This window comes from Herpailurus yagouaroundi, unplaced genomic scaffold, assembly GCF_014898765.1.
Source record: "Herpailurus yagouaroundi ecotype Mexico unplaced genomic scaffold, PumYag 163, whole genome shotgun sequence".
Lineage (NCBI taxonomy): Eukaryota > Metazoa > Chordata > Mammalia > Carnivora > Felidae > Herpailurus > Herpailurus yagouaroundi.
In genome coordinates this window covers 9,273,262-9,293,319 of record NW_024412404.1, presented here as the reverse complement: position 1 = coordinate 9,293,319, position 20,058 = coordinate 9,273,262, and the positions used below count along the sequence as shown (strand labels likewise).

The 20,058-nt window shown below is 36.8% G+C and overlaps 1 protein-coding gene across 2 annotated transcripts in view; it reads left to right on the top strand.

The window, feature by feature from the left end:
• CTNNA3 (catenin alpha 3) overlaps window positions 1-20,058 on the top strand; it is a 1,766,595-nt gene that overhangs the window by 57,752 nt on the left and 1,688,785 nt on the right. For both annotated transcript variants that reach the window (XM_040485152.1, XM_040485151.1), the window contains exon 3: window positions 14,055-14,247. In XM_040485152.1, the coding sequence (XP_040341086.1) occupies window positions 14,055-14,247 (193 nt within the window). The remainder of the gene's footprint in view (window positions 1-14,054; window positions 14,248-20,058) is intronic.

The following is a 20,058-nucleotide window of genomic DNA, read 5'->3' as shown; positions in this document are numbered from 1 at the left end:
TGTCCATCAACTGATGAATGGATAAAGAAATTGTGGTTTATATACACTATGGAATACTACGTGGCAATGAGAAAAAATGAAATATGGCCTTTTGTAGCAACGTGGATGGAACTGGAGAGTGTGATGCTAAGTGAAATAAGCCATACAGAGAAAGACAGATACCATATGGTTTCACTCTTATGTGGATCCTGAGAAACTTAATAGGAACCCATGGGGGAGGGGAAGGAAAAGAAAAAAAAAAGAGGTTAGAGTGGGAGAGAGCCAAAGCATAAGAGACTGTTGAGAACTGAGAGCAAACTGAGGGTTGATGGGGGGTGGGAGGGAGGAGAGGGTGGGTGATGGGTATTGAGGAGGGCACCTTTTGGGATGAGCACTGGGTGTTGTATGGAAACCAATTTGACAATAAATTTCATATATAAATAAAAAAAATAAAACAACAATTATAACAGGAAAAAAAAAGATGGACTTTGGGGCATCAAGATCAAGTGATGGCCAATAAGATTCAAAATTCATGAATAATATTTAAGTTTTACAAAAAATGAGGCAATAGTAGGTTTATTGATACAATGTTAATGCTGACAAATAAGGTGAAAAAAACCTAAGCAATTTTATTTTATTTTATTATTTTTAAGTTGAAGTATAATTGACATATAACATTATTAGTTTCAGGTGTACAACATAATGAATCAATTTGTATATATTGTGAAATAATCACCACAATAAGTCTAATTAGCATCCATTACCATATATATAAGTTACAGATTTTATTTTTTTGGATGAGAAATTTTTTTTGGCATCATAGTGATTTTTATTCTGAAAATGAACATTCTCATTTTTTTTTAATTTTTTTTATTTAAAAAAATTTTTTTTTCAACGTTTATTTATTTTTGGGACAGAGAGAGACAGAGCATGAACGGGGGAGGGGCGGAGAGAGAGGGAGACACAGAATCGGAAACAGGCTCCAGGCTCTGAGCCATCAGCCCAGAGCCCGACGCGGGGCTCGAACTCACGGACCGCGAGATCGTGACCTGGCTGAAGTCGGACGCTTAACCGACTGCGCCACCCAGGCGCCCCTGAACATTCTCATTAAATTCACATTCTATATAAAAGAGATGAACAGTACAAATGGAGCCGCTGCCAAGGCTATGACTGAAGACCAATATCTAGCCCTCAAGTTGTGGGGACCTACTGACACTTTCTTTATGAAGAAGAAAAAAATAATGAAGGATTGCTTTAGTGAACATAAATTGCATGCTCACCATTCTACTTGAGCAAATTTGTGAAATAATCTTTTAACATAACAGGTAGTTTTTTTTTTCTGCATTACTTTTTTTGAAAATTTTTATTTATTTATTTATTTTTAAATTTACGCCCAAGTTAGTTAGTATACAGTGCAATAATCATTTCAGGAGTAGATTCCAGTGATTCGTCCCCGATGTATAACACCCAGTGCTCATTCCAGCACTTGTCTTCCTTAATGCCCCTTAGCCATTTAACCCATCCCCCCTACCCAAAACCCCTCCAGGAACCCTCTGTTTGTTCTCTATATTTAAAGTCTCTTATGTTTTGTCCCCTTCCCTGTTTTTATATTATTTTTGCTTCCCTTCCCTTATGTTCATCTGTTTGTAGCTTAAATAACTCATGTGTGTGAAGTCATATGATACTTGTTCTTCTCTGACTAATTTCGCTTAGCATAAAATACCCCCTAGTTCCATCCATGTAGTTGCAATTGGCAAAATTTCATTCTTTTTTTTTTTTTTAACTTTTTTTTAACGTTTATTCATTTTTTGATAGAGATAGAGCGTGAGTGGGGGAGGGGCAGAGAGAGAGGGAGACACGGAATCTGAAGCAGGCTTCAGGCTCTGAACTGACAGCACAGAGCCCGACATGGGGCTCGAACTCACGGACTGTGAGATCATGACTTGAGCTGAAGTTGGACGCTCAACCAACTGAGCCACCCAGGCACCCCTCATTCTTTTTTTATTGCCGAGTAATACTCCATTGTGTGTGTGTGTGTACACACACACAGACACACACACACACCACATCTTCTTTATCCATCCATTTGTTGATGGACATTTGGGCTCTTCCATATTTTGGCTATTGTTGATAGCACTACTATAAACATTGGGATGCATGTGCCCCTTTGAAACAGCACACCTGTATCCCTTAGATGAATACCTAGTAGTGCAATTGCTGGGTTGGAGGGTAGTTCTATTTTTTATTTTTTGAGGAACCTCCATACTGTTTTCCAGAGTGGATGCACCAGTTTGCATTCCGACCAATAATGCAAAAGAGATCCTCTTTCTCCACATCCTCGCCAACATCTGTTGTTGCCTGAGTTGTTAATGTTAGCCATTCTGACAAGTGTGAGGTGGTATCTCATGGTGGTTTTGATTTGTATTTCTCTGATGATGAGTGATGTTTAGCATTTTTTTATGTGTTGGTGACCAGCTACCCAGTCTCTGTGCTCAGAACTCTGTGCTCTTGCCAACTAGCAATCGCGCACCCCTCCTTTTTCTTCGACTTCCATCTACTTCCTGCTTCTACACTGTCCCTGACAAAGCCCTCAGCCTGCCAGGCAGCACCTAACTCTCGAGTTTTATCTCAGATGGAGCTATGTTTCCAAACTCCTCACTTCTGAGGATCCTGTGGCTTTGACCCATTCCAACCTTCTAAGGGAGGGTCTCCTGGAGCAATGACTGGGTGCTGGCCTGCCCCCAGGAACGTTTGTGCAATTCTGCTGCTGCAGATGCCCAGAGACTGTGGCTGGGTGCTAGTCTGCCCCAGAAAAAGTTCTTGAGCTCATATAGCAGCAGCATTTCAGGGATTATGGTAAATCACAACACACATCTGTTACAGGCTTTACCCCTAACGTCCTTGTTCCAACAGTAGCAAACATAGCTGTTCTCCAGGGTTCGCTGGGAACTTTGCCTGTGGGGAGGCCTCACAGCCTCTACCAAAAATGTCCTCTCAACAGGGAACTCCCTCCCTGTGTGGCCTGAGGACCCTTCAGACCTTGCTGTCTGCTCCTGGGTATTTGCCCTTCCCACCAGAGCTCCACCAGGTATTGAACTGTGGAGTTGCAGACTCTGCACTCCCCTGTTTATTGAGTCTTAATGGTATTTAAACCCTGTCCTTTCTCCTTTCTCCCTTTCTTGTTGAGTCCCTCATGGGTGTTTCCAATCTTTCTCTTTCTCTCCAGCTGCTTTCAGGGGGAGTGCTTTTCCTGTATTTTTCCCCCTGTCTCCATCCTCTCTGCAAGCAGAAACAGCTTCCTACCCTATGCAGGTTCTCTCTCCCTCAGTTCACCTCTCTGCACCACATACCTGCTGAGTTCTGTGGTTCAAGTTGTGTAGATTGTTCTGTTAATCCTCAGATCAGTTTTCTAGGTGTGCAAGATGGTTTGGTGTTGATCTAGCTGCATTTCAGGGAAGAGAGAGGCAAAAAAACCTTCCATGCTGCTCCACCATCTTGGCCTCTTCTCCTCTGTGATGAGGACTTGTAAGATCTACTCTCTCAGCAACCTTCTTTCTTTTATTTTTAAACATTTATTCATTATTGAGAGACAGAGAGACAGAGCATGAATGGGGGAGGGGCAGAGAGAGAGAGGGAGACAAAGAATCTGAAGCAGGTTCCAGACTCTGAGCTGTCAGCATCGAGCCCAACAGGGAGCTCAGACTCAGCAGCCTTGAGAGCATGACCTGAGATAAAGTTGGATGCTTAATCAACTGAGCCACCCGGGCACCCCTCAGCAACTTTCAAATACGCAGTACAGTATTATTAACTATAGTCAACATGCTGTACGTTGTATCTCTGTAGCGCTTATTTATTTTATAACTGAAAGTTTGTACCTTTTGACCCCTTTTACCCATTTCACCTAACCTTCTGCCTCCCTGCCTCTGACAACCACCAGTGTATTCTCTATATCTGTGAACTGTTTTTGTTTTTTTGTTTTTGTTTAGTTTTTAGATTCCACATGTAAGTGAGATCATATGGTATTTGTCTTTGTCTGACTTATTTCTCTTACAATATTGTCCTCTGGTTCCATCCATATTGTTACAAATGTCAAAATTTTATTTTTTATGGCTGAATAATATTCCACTGTATATGTATACCACATTTTCTTTATCCATTCATTGGTCATTGGGCACTTAGGTTGTTTCCATATCTTGGCTGTTGTAAGTACTGCTGCAGTGAACATGGGATGCGGGTATTTTTCTGAGTTAGTGTTTTCATTTTCTTCTAACAAATACCCAGAAGCTGAATTGCTGAGTCATATAGTTGTTGTGTTTTTAATTTTTTGAGGAACCTCCATATTGTTTTCCATAGTGGCTGCATCATTCATATTTCCACCAACATTGTACAGAAATTCCCTTTTTTCATGTCCTCACCAAAGCTTACTATTTCCTATCTTTTTGATAATGATGATTCTAACATGTGTGAAGTGATACCTCATTGTGGTTTTGATTTGCATTACTCTGATAATTAGTGACATTGAGCACCTTTTCATGTAGCTGTTGGTTATCTGTATGTCTTTTTTTGGGAAAGTATATGTTTAGGTCCTCTGCCCATTTTTAATTGAGTTGTTTTTTTGCTGTTGAGTTGTAGGAGTTCTTTATTTATTTTGGATATTAACCCCTTATTAGATATATGATTTGCAAATATTTTCTTCCATTTAGTAGGTTGTCTTTTCATTTTGTTGATGGCTTCCTTTGCTGTGCATAATCAATTTTAAAATGAACATCAACATTTAAATCACTTATGGTCTCTAGTCAAACCACACTTGCATTGCTTTAGAATTTTGACCATCGAGCTCTACAAATCAAATCACTATGGTCTTTCCTATTGTTTGTTGTCTCTTATTCAGACATGATTAGCAGGTATATTTCCCCTGGATATTTTCAATAAGAAGTTTTGTGTTTGAAGAGAAAAGCAGTAAGTCTCATGGTCTAGGGAAGATGGGGAAGGAAAAATCTGACAACAGATAGTGGGAGTAAAATGTAGTAAAGTTTTATAAGAATGTGTTGGCAAAACATATGGCATAATTTATTCAACTTTGTTGTTGATAGGGTTATAAATGTTTATTAAACAAAACTGAGACACAGAATTAGGAGTCATAACCATACCCCATCATCAATCACTCCTAGAGGTGGAATGATGGACTGGGTGGACCATGTGAACACAACTTAACTGCTACATGTAAAGAAAACCCATTCTTTATTTTAGGGCCAGGTTGGTCTTGATTGGATTGTTCACTTATTTTATTTCCTTCAAGCAGTTAGTGGTTATTGATGGAAAATAATTGTCCCTTTTTTTTTTTTTTTTGCTTAGCACCTCTTTGAATCACTACTTCACTATAAACTACTGATTATTGATTCATCAGAAAGATTAATGCTTGCTTTATAAATAACAACATGAATATAATTTCCCCTTAGTTCGCTCAATTCAGTATTTTGGTGGTTTTTCACCACATTTTTGGAAACATTTATTTGGAGAATGATTAAGATTACATTTTACCAAAGACTAAATTTTGTGTCTGAATTATTGCTCTGTGTAAAACAAGTATTTTTAAATTAATTAATTAATTAGAGAGAGAGAGAGAGAGAGAGAGAGAGAGAGAGAGAGAGAAAGAAAAAGCAGGGGAGAGGGGTAGAGGGAGAGTGAGAGGAGAATTCCAAGCAGGCTCCATACTTGTGGAGCCTGACCCGGGGCTTTATCTTGAACCAAAATCAAGAGTTAGAGGCCTAACTGACTGAGCCACCCAGTTGTCTCAACTAGTATCTTTTCTAAATAATAGTCACATTGAAAATGGCAAAAGCTACATATCCTACGATTAATAGGTTAATGGTTGTGTTGCCTAAAGATACTACCTATAAAGGTTGGGGTGCCTAGAGCTCAGTCATGTAACTTCTCAGCTCTACTTTGTTTTTGGGAAATATCATCCAGTCTCATGATTTCAAAAAAATACTGTTCTCAAACATCTTTGAAATTTTAGTAAGACCAGTAAACCATTGATATATGAATAATTACAATGAGAATGTAAGCTATAAGAAACATATTTCCAGCTCTTATCTTTCTCAACTCCTGAATTGTATACTAGTCTCTAACTTAGAAACTCTAATAGGCAATCTTAACATGCCTAAAGTTCAACTCTTAATCTTCCTTCTTATGTCTCCTTAAGTAAATATTACCTCCATATACCCAACTGATTAGGCCATATACCATAGAGTCATTCTTGTTTCTTTAATAACCCATATTCAATCTATCAGCAAACCTTGTTGACTCACCAGAATTACCAGAATTCTTCCACTTCTCAACAACTCCACCAATGTTCCCTGGAACAAGCCAATGTGGTTTCTTGGGCTACTGCAACAGTCTCCTAACTTTTTCTGTCTTCCATTTCTAGCCCCTCTTCCTTGATCCCTGTCTAATCCCCAGTCTATTCTCTTGAGTAGCCAGAATGGGTCCTTTTAAATTTTAGGTCAGATCTTGTTCCTTTCCTGTTCTAAAACCTTCAGTAGCTCCTGATCACAAGAATAGAATTTCTAGTGTTGATGGTTATCTACAAGGCCTGTACAACTTGATGCCTCAATGCCAGCCTGACTTCATCTCTTACGTTCTCACCTCACTCTACTGTAGGTACTCTGGCCTTCCTGCTGCTCTGGAACAAACTAATCAAGCTTCTGTTTTGGAACCTTTGTACTTGCTGTTTCCTCTGTTTGGAATATTTTCCTCCAAATATTCAAACGTCTTACTCCTCTACTTCCTTGGAGTCCCTTTTACCTGATCAGAGAGACCTCCTAAGATACCACATCTAACCAGCCCTTCCTCATCACATATCTATTCTCTTCCCCTCTTTACTTTTTTCATAACACATATCAATACTCAGTATTATGTTACACAGTTATGTATATATTTGTTTATTCTCTGTCTCTTCTCAGTAGGAGGAGGGTCAGTGACATGTCCTTCTGGTGAAGTGCAGGTGCACCAATATTTTTTGAATAAATGAAATGTGGGGTCTAGATTTGTTTTTTTGTTTTTTGTTTTTTGTTTTGTTTTTGTTTGTTTTTGGGTGTCAAGTAGCTAAGTAAAAACTGGAAGAAACTAACATTTGATATTAGTGTCAGCGTGTGGTCTTTTCCTGGTTGTGTTTAAGTTCATATTTTTTCCAGGAATAAGTGTACTTTCTGGATTAGAACATTTAGCTACAGCTGTTTGTATTTGACATGTAAATCTCTTTGCTTTGTTATGCCATCTGCATGGCCCAGAAGGCTGGTAGAATTGGAGAGGGATCTATCTACATGTGTTTTGTTATCATCCATCCCTCAATAGCTCCAAGTAATAGCTTGGCTAGCAGTGTTGTTAATCTAACAAGCAAATAACTCTAAATTATATTTTAAAAGATGATGGTTGTTTTATACTTTCTGTGTCATTAGTGGTGAGGATTGTTATAGGCTGAATTGTATCCCTCTCAAATTCAAATGGTGAAGTTCTAGTCTTTAGCACCACAGATTGTGACTGTATTTGGAGATAGGGCCTTTAAAGTGGTAATTAAGTTAAAATGAGGTCTTTAGGGTGGGCCCTAATCCAGTATGACTGGTGTCCTGATAATAGGAGATTAGGATGTGCAGAGAGAGAGATACCAGGGGTGCATGCACACAGAGAAAAACCATGTCACAGTGAGAATGTAGTTATTTGCAAGCCAATGAGAGAAGCCTTAGAAGAAACTGACCCTGTTGACACTTTGATCTTGGACTTCCAGTCTCCAGAACTGTGAGAAAATAAGTTTTTGTTGTTTAAGTCACCCACTCTAGAGAAGGTCTATAGGCAGACATGGCAAACTAATATAAGGGTTAAAAAGTGAAAATCAGTAATAAAAATAATGTGCCTGCTTTTTTTACTTATAGTTTGAAAATGAATGATGTAAGCTGTCTTTTTTTTTTTCTTTTTGGCTACAAAAAGACAAGACTGAATATAAATATATACCTGATTCTAGATCACTCTGAACTGATCAGACTTCAGATAAACTATAGGAATGGAGACTTGCCTTTCTATGATAGTAGACATGGGAAATGACAGAATATCCTTCATTAAGGAATTCCTTTTGATGAAAACTAAGTTGTATCACTGATATTAAAATTTAATTTTGGCTTAGCTACCAGCTGTCTTTATAACTGAAGAAATCACTCAACATTATGGCTCTTCTCTAAAATCTAGAGTTTCATTCATCTTTTCATTAAGTAAATCATCACTTATTATTTTCAGTGTGCTAGCTCTGGGTTTTCAGGATGAATCAAACATGGTCCCTGCCCTTATTGAGTTCATGGTAAAACTAGGGAGATGGTAATAACAGCTAATTACAAAATGCTGTAATGAGTGGTGTGAGAGGTACATACAAGGGGCTGTGTGGGGAGGGTGATATTCCAGGTTGAGGATGCCAAACATTTCTTTTTCTGGGCCTAATAAGTAGTTTGTGGCAAACTCCACAAGTAGAAAATGAGAGTGAACATTTAGTCAGAAATGAGATCATAAATTACCTCATAAGCCATACTTTAGACTATATCCAAGCCATGCTTTGGACTTTTATGGGCAGTCAGGAACCATTGGAGAGTTTTAAGCTGGTACAAGTATTTCAGATTTGCGTTGCAGAGAGATGGCACTATGGAAGTGTGGGATGGGTATGGAGATGTGATGAGGGCCAGAAGTGATGGATATACTTCTTGTAATGATAGAGTAGAAGACAGGATAGCAGAAGATAGAGTAGAAATTGAGGCCATGTTTCTGTTTCACAGAGGATAGCTTGGAGGGAATGTAGGGTAGGGCAGTAATCCAGAGAGCAGCTATGAGAAGCAGTGGTCCTGGGTTGAAGAGGATGTGCCAGAAACTAAAGCTTTTAAAGAGACAGTTTAAAGTACCTAGAGAGGAGGTAAGAGGGAGGGAATATCCCAGATGGCCTCTGGATTTCTGCCTCAGTTTAGAAGTACTAGTCACTGAGGTAAGAAATACAGATGGAGGAGGACTTGTTTTTACCCCACAGTACCTTTGTACCTGGTTCCCTTTACTTGGCTTTCTTACCCGCCATCTGTCCTGGTAGAAAACTGTCTGTTCTTAAAGGCTCTTCTTGGAAGCCCTACTTAATCCTTGTGAATGTTTGCAATCTCTTCAGCACTCTCTTTTTTGTTTGTAAGCCTAAGCAGTTACATTCTGCCTGTTAGATTGCAGCTAGTTGTGTATCTCTCATCACCATACTGGAGCTTACTCATCTTTATTTTCTAAATGTCTGGGGTATTGTTTTGAACATAATATGTGCTCAATAAGTGTTTATTGGCTGAAATGATCTAAAAGAAGATTGTAGTTGGTTTAGGGGTAATGTTAAATGCCAGTTGAGTGGTATACATTTGATGGATTTCCAATACTTCAGTCCTCCACAGTGCTTTTGTTAACATGGTGAAGGTTGTTTTTGGTAAGAAATAAAGAATAGTTGAAATTACCAGTAACTTGAAGAAGGGATCCTCTCCTTCCCAAGAGTAGATGATATTTTTTCTTTAAAAGATCACTGGTTTTACTATAAACAATTGTATATAACAATTTTATATTTTTAACCTTTACTTTCTTTCAGAACTCTGTTTGAAATTTTTAGCTAATTAACATGGTTTAAATGTCTTCTATTTTATTTCACACATTAAAATGAACTCAAGGAAGCAAAAGTAGCCCTTGAAGCTATTGGAAGAAGGTTAAAATTCAAAGTGTTTTAGCTAACAAACAAGAAAAGAGATGGCTGTTAACATGGCCTTTTTATACTACAATGATAGTAGAATTAAAAAAATAGATTAGGAAAGAACATGGTTATAGAATATAAATGTATTAGCCCAAGTGGGCATTTAGAGAAGATTTTCTACAAAGCTAGGATCTGAAGTACTAAAGCCATTGTTGCACTAATGCAACACATCAAAGTAAATTAAACCTCACACCATATTCTGCAATGCTCCTATTATGCACTAGTGTTGCTCTATATATAATGACAGTTGATGGCTTGGTTCACTAAGCATCTCAATGTAATTTTCAGTATCTTTGGAGCACCCAGAGAAACATACCAGAATTAGGAAAGATTAGAAAACCCTTTTTTTGGTACTATAAATTTTAGTATATAGGTATTACAAAACATTAAATATATACCTGGTGAGCTCATTCCCACATGTATGTATGAAGGTGTGTCTGTAACCTAGCTCAGATTTACATACTGAAGAAAAGCAAGTGAACCCAAGCTCTCAGAGAGCTTGGGGAGCCAAAGCTTTTTTGTTTGAGAGGGACCACCTAAGGTCACAGAAAGGAAGAATGGGGAGAGTTGTACACTAGTGACAAAAAGAAAGGTTAATAAGACATAAGCTAGGATTTACATTACAATCATCTTTGCTGTAAGTTCCAACTAAAGTTTTTGTGTTGCCTATAAAAATATAACTGATTTTGACTGAAAAAGAAAATGGGGAAACAGGAATTATTTTATAGAATAACCTGAAAACTAATTTTTGCTGATACTCCTTCAAGAGATGGGAGACTTTTTCAAATAACAAATGCACCAGCAACTTTTAGTGAGAGTCATCTGTCATCCTGAGTCACAGTTACTAAAGGAAGTTGGTTAGATCTTGTAAGATAAGTTAGTTAAAAAAAAAAAAAAAGATTTCGTTTTCTTTATCCACCCCCCCCCCAGGATTACCAAGCCATCTTTACTCTCTGAAATAAAGTGAATCATTGAAAGTGTCACTTGACTTTAATTTAATCAGTGTTAAATAACTATATTGGGGTATTTCAGAAGAAGACATAGGTATAAATGATTGGTAAATGTGGATAGCTTGCAGGTTGCAATTGCATTTATTTTGATGGAAGCACAATGTTCTTATACAATGTTCTTTTCACAGTTCTTTGGCATTTATTATAAGGAACAAAGCATTTCTGGAATGCTCATTTTAATTTCAAAGCTCAGGCTATTCTATGGAAAGCATTTGGCGCAGGGAGGATCTGAACAATAATAGAGGAATGTTCAGTGGGAAGCGTTGTGAATTGTGGCACTTAAAATACATTCTGAAGGAACATTTAGACAATGATACTTATTCTTCATTTTACACAAAGATTTAAACTAGGTGCTATAATTTGTCTTAATCTGGACAAATGTCTTTTAATTCTTGATGTATAAATTAGGCTGACAGTAGTGAGATATTTGTGTTTTGGAGTATGTGAAAATCCATGTAATAATTCAGGCATATTATCATCTTTATCATCTATGCATGATAAAGACATGTGGCCCTATTTGGCTGCTTGCAAAGCATATAGGAGGTGCTTTGTTAACTGACTTCATCACATTTAGCACACGGGACCCCCTTAGAGCAAGATGAGGGTAGCCCCAAGAGAACACCTCTAACTAGGATCCCATAACAGATTTTCTATATCCATGTGGGGAATGGACTAGAAAATGTACATTAAATATCAACCAATATTTGAGTCATGTTATGCATTTTACAAGACATTTTACGTATTTAACCTTCACAAGTCTTATAGGTAACATGATCTCATTTTCCAAGAGAGGAAACAAAGGCACTGCACTCTGGGTTGTAGACATGAGAATAAAGCAAATTAGAATATAGCAATAGGTCTATTGGATGGAGGAGGAGAATTGAAAGGGCAGACAAAAATTATTTTCATCTACGTATTTCCCCCATAGCTTGTAAGTTCTTTCTCAGTTCCTAGCTAAAAAACTGTGTCCAGACATAATAAATGAACAAATATGTCATGCTCCATAAGCAATAAACAAGCCAAACCTTTAGGGGCTGCAGAACAGGAAGGTTATGTATAGTCTGTTCTCAAAGATGTGGTGCATGATTGTTACAAGCCTTGACTATTTGATGATATGCTCGATTCTAGTTTTCCATAGGAATTTCAGGTCTTCTAATTTATTTTACTTATTTAAAATTTTTTTATGTTTATTTATTTTTGAGAGCAAGAGAGACAGAGCACGAGTGGGGGAGGGGCAGAGAGAGAGGGAAACAGAATCTTAAGCAGGCTTCAGACTCTGAGCTGTCAGCACAGAGCCCAACGTGGGGCTCAAACCCCTGTGCCATGAGATCATGACCTGAGCTGAAGTCTTATGCTTAACTGACTGAGCCACCCAGATGCCCCCAGGTCTTCTATTTTAAATACTGAAAAGACGTGTTTTTTTCCTTCATCTACAATGGGGATCTTCCAGCTTTGCTTATAAAAATGTTAAATAAATTTATTATTGGTATCCAAGGCTTACTTAAGAAATGGGTATTTTTTACAATGTAATTTTGTATGAGGTTTTGCTTCCAAATACAGTTGCTTAATTTCTATCTCTAACCACAATGAGACACCACCTCACACCTGTCAGAATGGCTAAAATTAACAACTCAGGAAACAACAGATGTTGGCGAGGATGCGGAGGAAGGGGAACACTTTTGCATTGTTGGTGGGAATGCAAATTGGTATAGCCACTCTGGAAAATAGTATGGAGGTTCCTCAAAAAATTAAAAATAGAACTACCCTACAACCCAGCAATTGCACTATTAGGTATTTATCCAAAAGGATACAAAAATGCTGATTCAAAGGGACACATGCACGCCAATGTTTATAGCAGCGTTATCACCAATAGCCATATTATGGAAAGAGCTTAAATATCCATCGACTAATGAATGGATAAAGAAGATGTGGTATATATATATATATATATAGAATGGAATATTACTTGGTGACCAAAAAGAATGAAATCTTGCCATTTGCAACAACGTGAGTGGGACTAGAGTGTATTATGCCAAGTGAAATAAGTCAGAGAAAGACAAATATATGATTTCACTCACTGTGAAATTTAGAAACAAAACAGATGAACATAGGGGAAGGGTAGGAAAAATAAAATAAGATAAAAACAGAGGTGGAGAGGGAGGCAAAACATAAGAGCTTCTTAAATACAGAGAACACACTGAGGGTTACTGGAAGGGAGGTGGTTGGGGGGAAGGGGCAAATGGGCGATGGGCATTAAGGAGGGCACTTGTTGGGATGAGCACTGGGTGTTATATGTAAGTGATGAATCACTAAATTCTACTCCTAAAACCAATACTACACTGTATGTTAACTAACTTGAATTTAATTAAACTTTTTTTTAAAAAAGCCCTTCTTTTCAATGACCCCATTCTTTAAGCCATTTATATGACAAATATTTATTGAGCACTTACTTTGTGTATTGTTCTGGGTGCTGGAGAAAAGACACATTTTTTGCTTTCATGGAACTTACATTTTAGTATTAGAAGCATGAAATTAACATATAAACAAAAAAAGTCAGGCCCTGTTAAGTGTTTTGAGGAAATATAAAGTGGGATGAAGGGATAGAGTGAGAGAGGGTGGGGATGGGGTAGTCAAGAAAGGCCTCTTGATAGGTGACTTTGGGTAAGACCTGTTTGAGAGGCCTACTGAATTAGGGGAGACTGTATGGGACAGGTAAGAGAGGTTACAAAGGGCCAATATGTAATTATTTGAATTTGGTCCCCTTGAGATAACCAGTGTTTTATATTTCAGAGTGGTTCTGTGCCCTCTCAACATTAATAATGTCTATTCTCAGCCTAAATAGACTAATGCTTTACTGACTTAATTATGATTATTTTGCCTCTTTCTTAATATAGATTGCTGGCTACAAAGTGATATAAATAATTATTGTATATGAATATTTATACATACATATATAATATATATATTGCATTGTTTCCATAGTAAAACTTGGTAAGTTTCAATCTCTGTGGCTCTTCCTTCTTCCTGCCCTTTCTCTCTCCCTTCCTACCTCCTTCCTTTGTTCCTTTTTATCTTTAGGTGAAAATTCCATAGTGGCTGATAATATTGGTCTTGGTTCATTGACTTGACTTATGAGGGTGTACCAATAGTACTGGGAATAAATCGTGTTACTATGAAATACTTCTTTTGTTTTGGGCTGTGATGTCCCAGGACTGTGTTTTCACAGTTTGTCTAATGAGTTGCTTGTGTTTTTCCAATTTCAGGTTACTACACTTGTAAATTGTCCCCAGAATCCTTCTAACAGGAAAAAAGGATGTTCAAAAAGAGCCAGAGTCCTTCTAGCTTCTGTGGAGGAAGCAACTTGGAATTTATTAGACAAGGGAGAGAAGATTGCCCAGGAAGCCACAGTTTTAAAGGAAGAGCTTACTACTGTGCTTGAGGAAGTTCGCAAAGAAAGTGAGTACTCTAGTCCTGGTCAGGAGCAAACTGTATATCCTTAGGGTGTTAGTTACGGAATTAGATTTGTGAGCATTTTGTTTTGTTGACTTGAGTTTATTAGTCTATCTGTAGAGCTCTGAGGAGCTGGCTGTGGGAAGCTGAGTGGCTTATTAGTCAGCTCTAAGACTCAGAGTACTACTTACTTCTGGTTCTTCCCTTGAATTGTTGAGTCCCTGCAGGCAAGTTCTTCCCCTCACATGCCATAGTTTATCCATAGTAAGCAAAGAGAAGTGTATCCTTTTTTTGTCATAGAATATAACGACATATGACTAATGAAGCTGAAGATGTGTTTGTCCATACATAAATTAATTATAAAGTTCCTTGTTAATTGTTAGAGGTATTAAGTTACAGACCTGACTACTCAGAAGTACATTTTTTATTTTTTCATTTTCTAGAGGTTTAGATTTTCTAAACTTAAAAAGAAATGCTTTGCATAAACTATGCATAACTCATGTTGCTGCTATATGAATATTATAAAATGAAAGTGTACATGTCACGTTTTGATATATTTACTTACATATGATAATACAACAATTTCATAATGAATGTAAGTCTCATTTGCAGACTCTTTTTAAAAGAACTGCCTTATTTATATATCAGCTTGCTGCAAGAAACTATCTTGAGAGGATAAGAAAACTTAAATATTCATGTTCAGTTTTATAAAAGAGACTTGGGGTGTTCATATATTTCCCTTCCCAACATAACTTTATGAAAATCAGAAAATGTTAGTTAATTAAATAATTAAAATGAATATACTAGCTATAATAAACCTTAGGTCAAATACAGGAGATTTATTTTTTATTTGTTATATACTTTATATATGACTTATATTTTACAGAGTCTCTTCAGAAAATATGAAGAAAATATAATGCCAAAGATAATTTCAAATGAATTCATCACTCCTCCCTACCCCCTACCACTTTAGACCCTATCTTGTCTTGTCTGCTCTGGTACCATTATCCACATAGTCACCAAGTCAGTTTAGACTCTTTGTTCTCATTTCACTCTCTCTTCCAATTAGTCTCTAAGTTCAACAAATTCTTTCTCCTTTTGTGTCTCAGATCTTTCCCTCTTTTTCATTACTGATGTTGCCTCCTGAATTCAGGATTATTACATTAGCCTTACTGTATACTAAAGCCAAATACATCTTTTAAAAAGGAAAATACAGTTATTTTACTTCCCTGCTTAACTTAAATCCTTTTTAAGCTTTTGAAGGATTAGGGGTATTATCTTTCTGGATAAGGTTCAGGCTTATAAATCTAGCTCACTCAGCATTGCATTATTTGGCTTCTATCATTCTCTCCCTTTTCATTTCCTGATTCTGGCCCCCTCTCCAGCTTCCAAACAAGAATTTGAAGTATTTTGAATGGTCCATGTTGCCTTATGCCTCTGTACCTCTATTATCAGCTATTCCCTTCACTTGGATTACGCCTCTTGTTCAGCCAGTTCTTACTTATTGCACCAAACTCAACCCAGGTCTTTTCTAGGAAGTGTGTACTGACCTTGTGATGCTCATTTAGATATCCCTCTTCTGTGTCCCCACAGACTCTGAGCATCTGCCTTTAATAGGATTTACTACCCCAATACACCAAACATTGATTTACTTATTCAATAAATCTAGACTTTTAATTCGTGAAGGTGGCAAATACCAGGTGTTATGTGATGAGAAGTACCTGACACATAACAACCACCTGATGTTTGTTAAATAGATAAAACAATTGAAGCATCATTTTGTCATTTTGTATTATAAAATTTTATAATGATTTTATCTTTGTTTTTATGACAAATTATCTCTCATGGTTATGGTTTTTTTTTAAGTTTATTTATTTTGAGAGAAAGAAGGAGAGTATGTGCATGTACACAAGCAAGCAGGAGAAGGGCAGAGAGAGAGGAAGAGAGAGAGAATCCCAAGCAGGCTCCGTGCAGAGCCCAATGCTGGGCTCGATCTCTCTACTGCCAAGAGTCAGATGCCTAACTGACTGAGCCATCCAGGTGTCCCTCATAGATATGGTTTCTTTCCTGAGTGTTTTCGTAAGAATATGAACGCTATTCTGGTATTGTTTTTCTCAGATAATGAGATCTATTTGACAACATAGTTTTTGTAAACCACCTCATAATACTATGTAAGACACTGGTCATTCTCAGCAGGAAAAAATAAAAGCAATAATTGGCATGAAATGGCATATATTTTTTTTAAAAAAGTAAGTTCCCAGTTTTTGACTCAAAAAGCAAATTATTTTAAAGAGAAGGTCTCAAAGAGAAAGTATGTGTGGCTTCTAGGATTATGCAGTATATCCTTCCCTGTGTTCTATTATAATGTGTGAAATCATATTATCATGTGATAGATGTGGCATATGCTGTGTACACAACAAATGCATTTGGTTAAAGATCACCAAGCACTTTATACTCTGATTTTTTTTGACAAACTGCCAAATTGAACTACTGCCATTTGAGTGTGGGAGGAAAGCAGTGAAATGGCAAATGGTTCTGAAGTTTGGGGAATGGCCAATGCTTATCCTATGGATTGCAGAGATAGTAACAGTGAGAGCACTGTTCCGAAAAATTTGGAAGGAATTTTAGCTCACTGGTGAAGTTGAAGTATCAGGAGAATGAATTCTGATTCAAGCACCTCTTTGATACTAGAAACATATTTTAGTTTCCTGTTTTTTTTTTTTTTTTAAAGGGCTTCGTCCTGTGGCATAATGTAAAGGACTAATGAAGAGCAAATATTGTTTAAATATTTGAGAAAGTGAAAAAATATTAGATGTAGGGGGTATTTTTATTTATGTATTTATTGACTTATTTTCAAAAAGAATTTTGAGACTAATCTAGAAAATTTCTTCTATTAAAGACAGTGTAATTTATGTAGCATTACAACAGAATTCTGTTTTATTCTGTTTAACTGACTTTAGTGGCTTTAGTTAGAGATGTGAAGTGATAAATAATGTAGACATTTGATTACCTAACGAACTGGCCTGTGGAAGATGGGACCTGGATAGTAGTAGGGGAGGATGGTGAAAGGAAATGTCATATGTGAGTAGAACTGTAGAGATCCAGCAAAGGTGGCCCACATAGTGATTATTTTTTACTCATAATCTTACAGTTTGGCCCTATACTTACATCCATACAATGGCCAAGTATTAAACCCAGTATTTTTTAAAAACAGTTTTAGAATATCACATAACAATTAGCTAGAAATTATCTAAAAATTGTTCACAATGTTTGGATTACACATGTTTTGCCTATAGCATATATGCTACCTTCATATAGCCTCTACTTCTAAGTCACACATTTGGTTACATTTAAAGTTTTTTAAATGTTGAGAATAAGATCAGTACAGAAAAGTGCATACATTATCATGAACAATTCAATACAGTTTCACAATATAAACACACTAATGTAATCTCTATCCAGATCAAGAAATAGAAACTTACCAGAATCCTGGAATCACCCCTTGTGCCTATTAGTTACCACTTCTTCACCTCAAAGGTAACCATTATCTTGGTTATTACATAGGTTAGTTTTTTGCTTCTTTTTGAACTTTACATAAGTGGGATTATATGGTATGTTATCTTTTGAGTCTGGCTTCTTTTTGTTCAATGTTATGTTTGTGAGATCTCATCATATAGTAGTCCATTCATTTCATTGATGAATAGATTATAGTTTATCCATGTTACATAGATAGACAACTGAATTTTTTCAGTTTTTGGCCTTAATTAACATTGTTGCTATGTACATATTTGTGTATTACTTTTGGTGCATTAATATAGATATTCCTGCTGGGTTATACTTAAGATGAAATTGCTGGGTCATAAGGTATATACTCAGCTTTAATAGATTTTATCAGTTTTCCAAAGTGGATTTTCTAATTGGCACTCTTATCAGTAATGTAAGAATTCCAGTTGCTCTACATTCTTATTAACTTGGTGTTATCAAGTGTCAGTGTTTTTGATTCAAGTATATGTAGTGGTTTTTCATTGTAGTTTTAATTTGTATTTCTCTGATGAGCATTGTGTGCTCTAGATATGAGACTTTTGTTAGTTGTGGATGTTAAAAACATCTTATTGCTTTCAATATATCAGCATTTTTGATACTCAGAAGTAATTTTGATAAATTCCAATTAATTATTTTATACCTTTATGGATAAAATTTTTTTTTTTCTGTTAAAATATTTTGTCTACTGCAAGTCAAGAAGATATTCTCATATGTAGTACAGGCTTTATTGTTTTACCATTACGAATGATGTGAGCTAGGAGTCATGATTCTTTTTTTTTTTCATATGGGAATTCAATTGATCGAGTATTATATGGATGCCTATGGAAGTTTGTTTCAGTATAGTTATTGAAAAAAATTACTCTTTCCCAATTGAATTATTTTGGCACCTTTGTTGAAAATCAGTTGACCATATCTGTGTGAATCTATTTAGGAACTCTGTCCTGTTTCATTGATTTGTGTATCTATCCTTACACCAATAACACATCGTCTTGATTACTGTACCTCAGAGTAAGTATTAAAAATTATCTTGATTTTGTAATTCTAGTGAAAATATAAAGAGACATTCAACTTCATTAGTGATCAGATATGCAAATGAGGTATATTTTATGCAATTCAATTGGCAGAAATTCAAAAGTTTTTTAAAAAGACTTTGAAGTAACAGAATCTTTTATTGCTTGGTGGAGTGTAAATTGGTACAACCACTTTGAAAAACAGTTTAGACATGTCACTTTTGTTAAATGCCAAAGTTCTCTCCATCTCTCTCTTTCTCTCTCTCTCAATATATATATATTGATTTGGTGTTGTTGGTGTATAGAAATGCAATTGACTTTTTTAGATTGGTACTTGTTTAGGTATTATCTCTGAAATGAAACATTAAGATCATTATTTTTAAATAGTTTTTTAAAATGTTTTTGTAAATTTATTTTTGAGACAGAGAGAGACAGAGTGTGAGCAGGGGAGGGGCAGAGAGAGAGAGAGGCAGACACAGAATCTGAAGCAGGCTCCAGGCTCTGAGCTGACAGCTCGGCACAGAGCCCGACACGGGGTTCGAACTCACGGACTGTGAGATCATGACCTGAGCTGAAGTCGGACACTTAACTGACTGAGCCACCCAGGTGGCCCAAGATCGTTATTTTTTTTAATTATTATTTTTTAATATACGAAATTTATTGTCAAATTGGTTTCCATACAATACCCAGTGCTCATCGCAAAAGATGCCCTCTTCAATGTCCATCACCTACCCTACCCTCCCTCCCAACCCCCATCAACCCTCAGTTTGTTCTCAGTTTTTTTTTTTTTTATTTAAAAAAAAATTTTTTTTTCAACATTTATTTATTTTTGGGACGGAGAGAGGCAGAGCATGAACGGAGGAGGGGCAGAGAGAGAGGGAGACACAGAATCGGAAACAGGCTCCAGGCTCTGAGCCATCAGCCCAGAGCCTGACGCGGGGCTCGAACTCACGGACCGCGAGATCATGACCTGGCTGAAGTCGGACGCTTAACCGACTGCGCCACCCAGGCGCCCCTGTTCTCAGTTTTTAAGAGTCTCTTATGCTTTGGCTCTCTTCCACTCTAACCTCTTTTTTTTTTCCTTCCCCTCCCCCATGGGTTTCTGTTAAGTTTCTCAGGATCCACATAAGAGTGAAACCATGTGGTATCTGTCTTTCTCTGTATGGCTTATTTCACTTAGCATCACACTCTCCAGTTCCATCCACGTTGCTACAAAAGGCCATATTTCATTCTTTCTCATTGCCACGTAGTACTCCATTGTGTA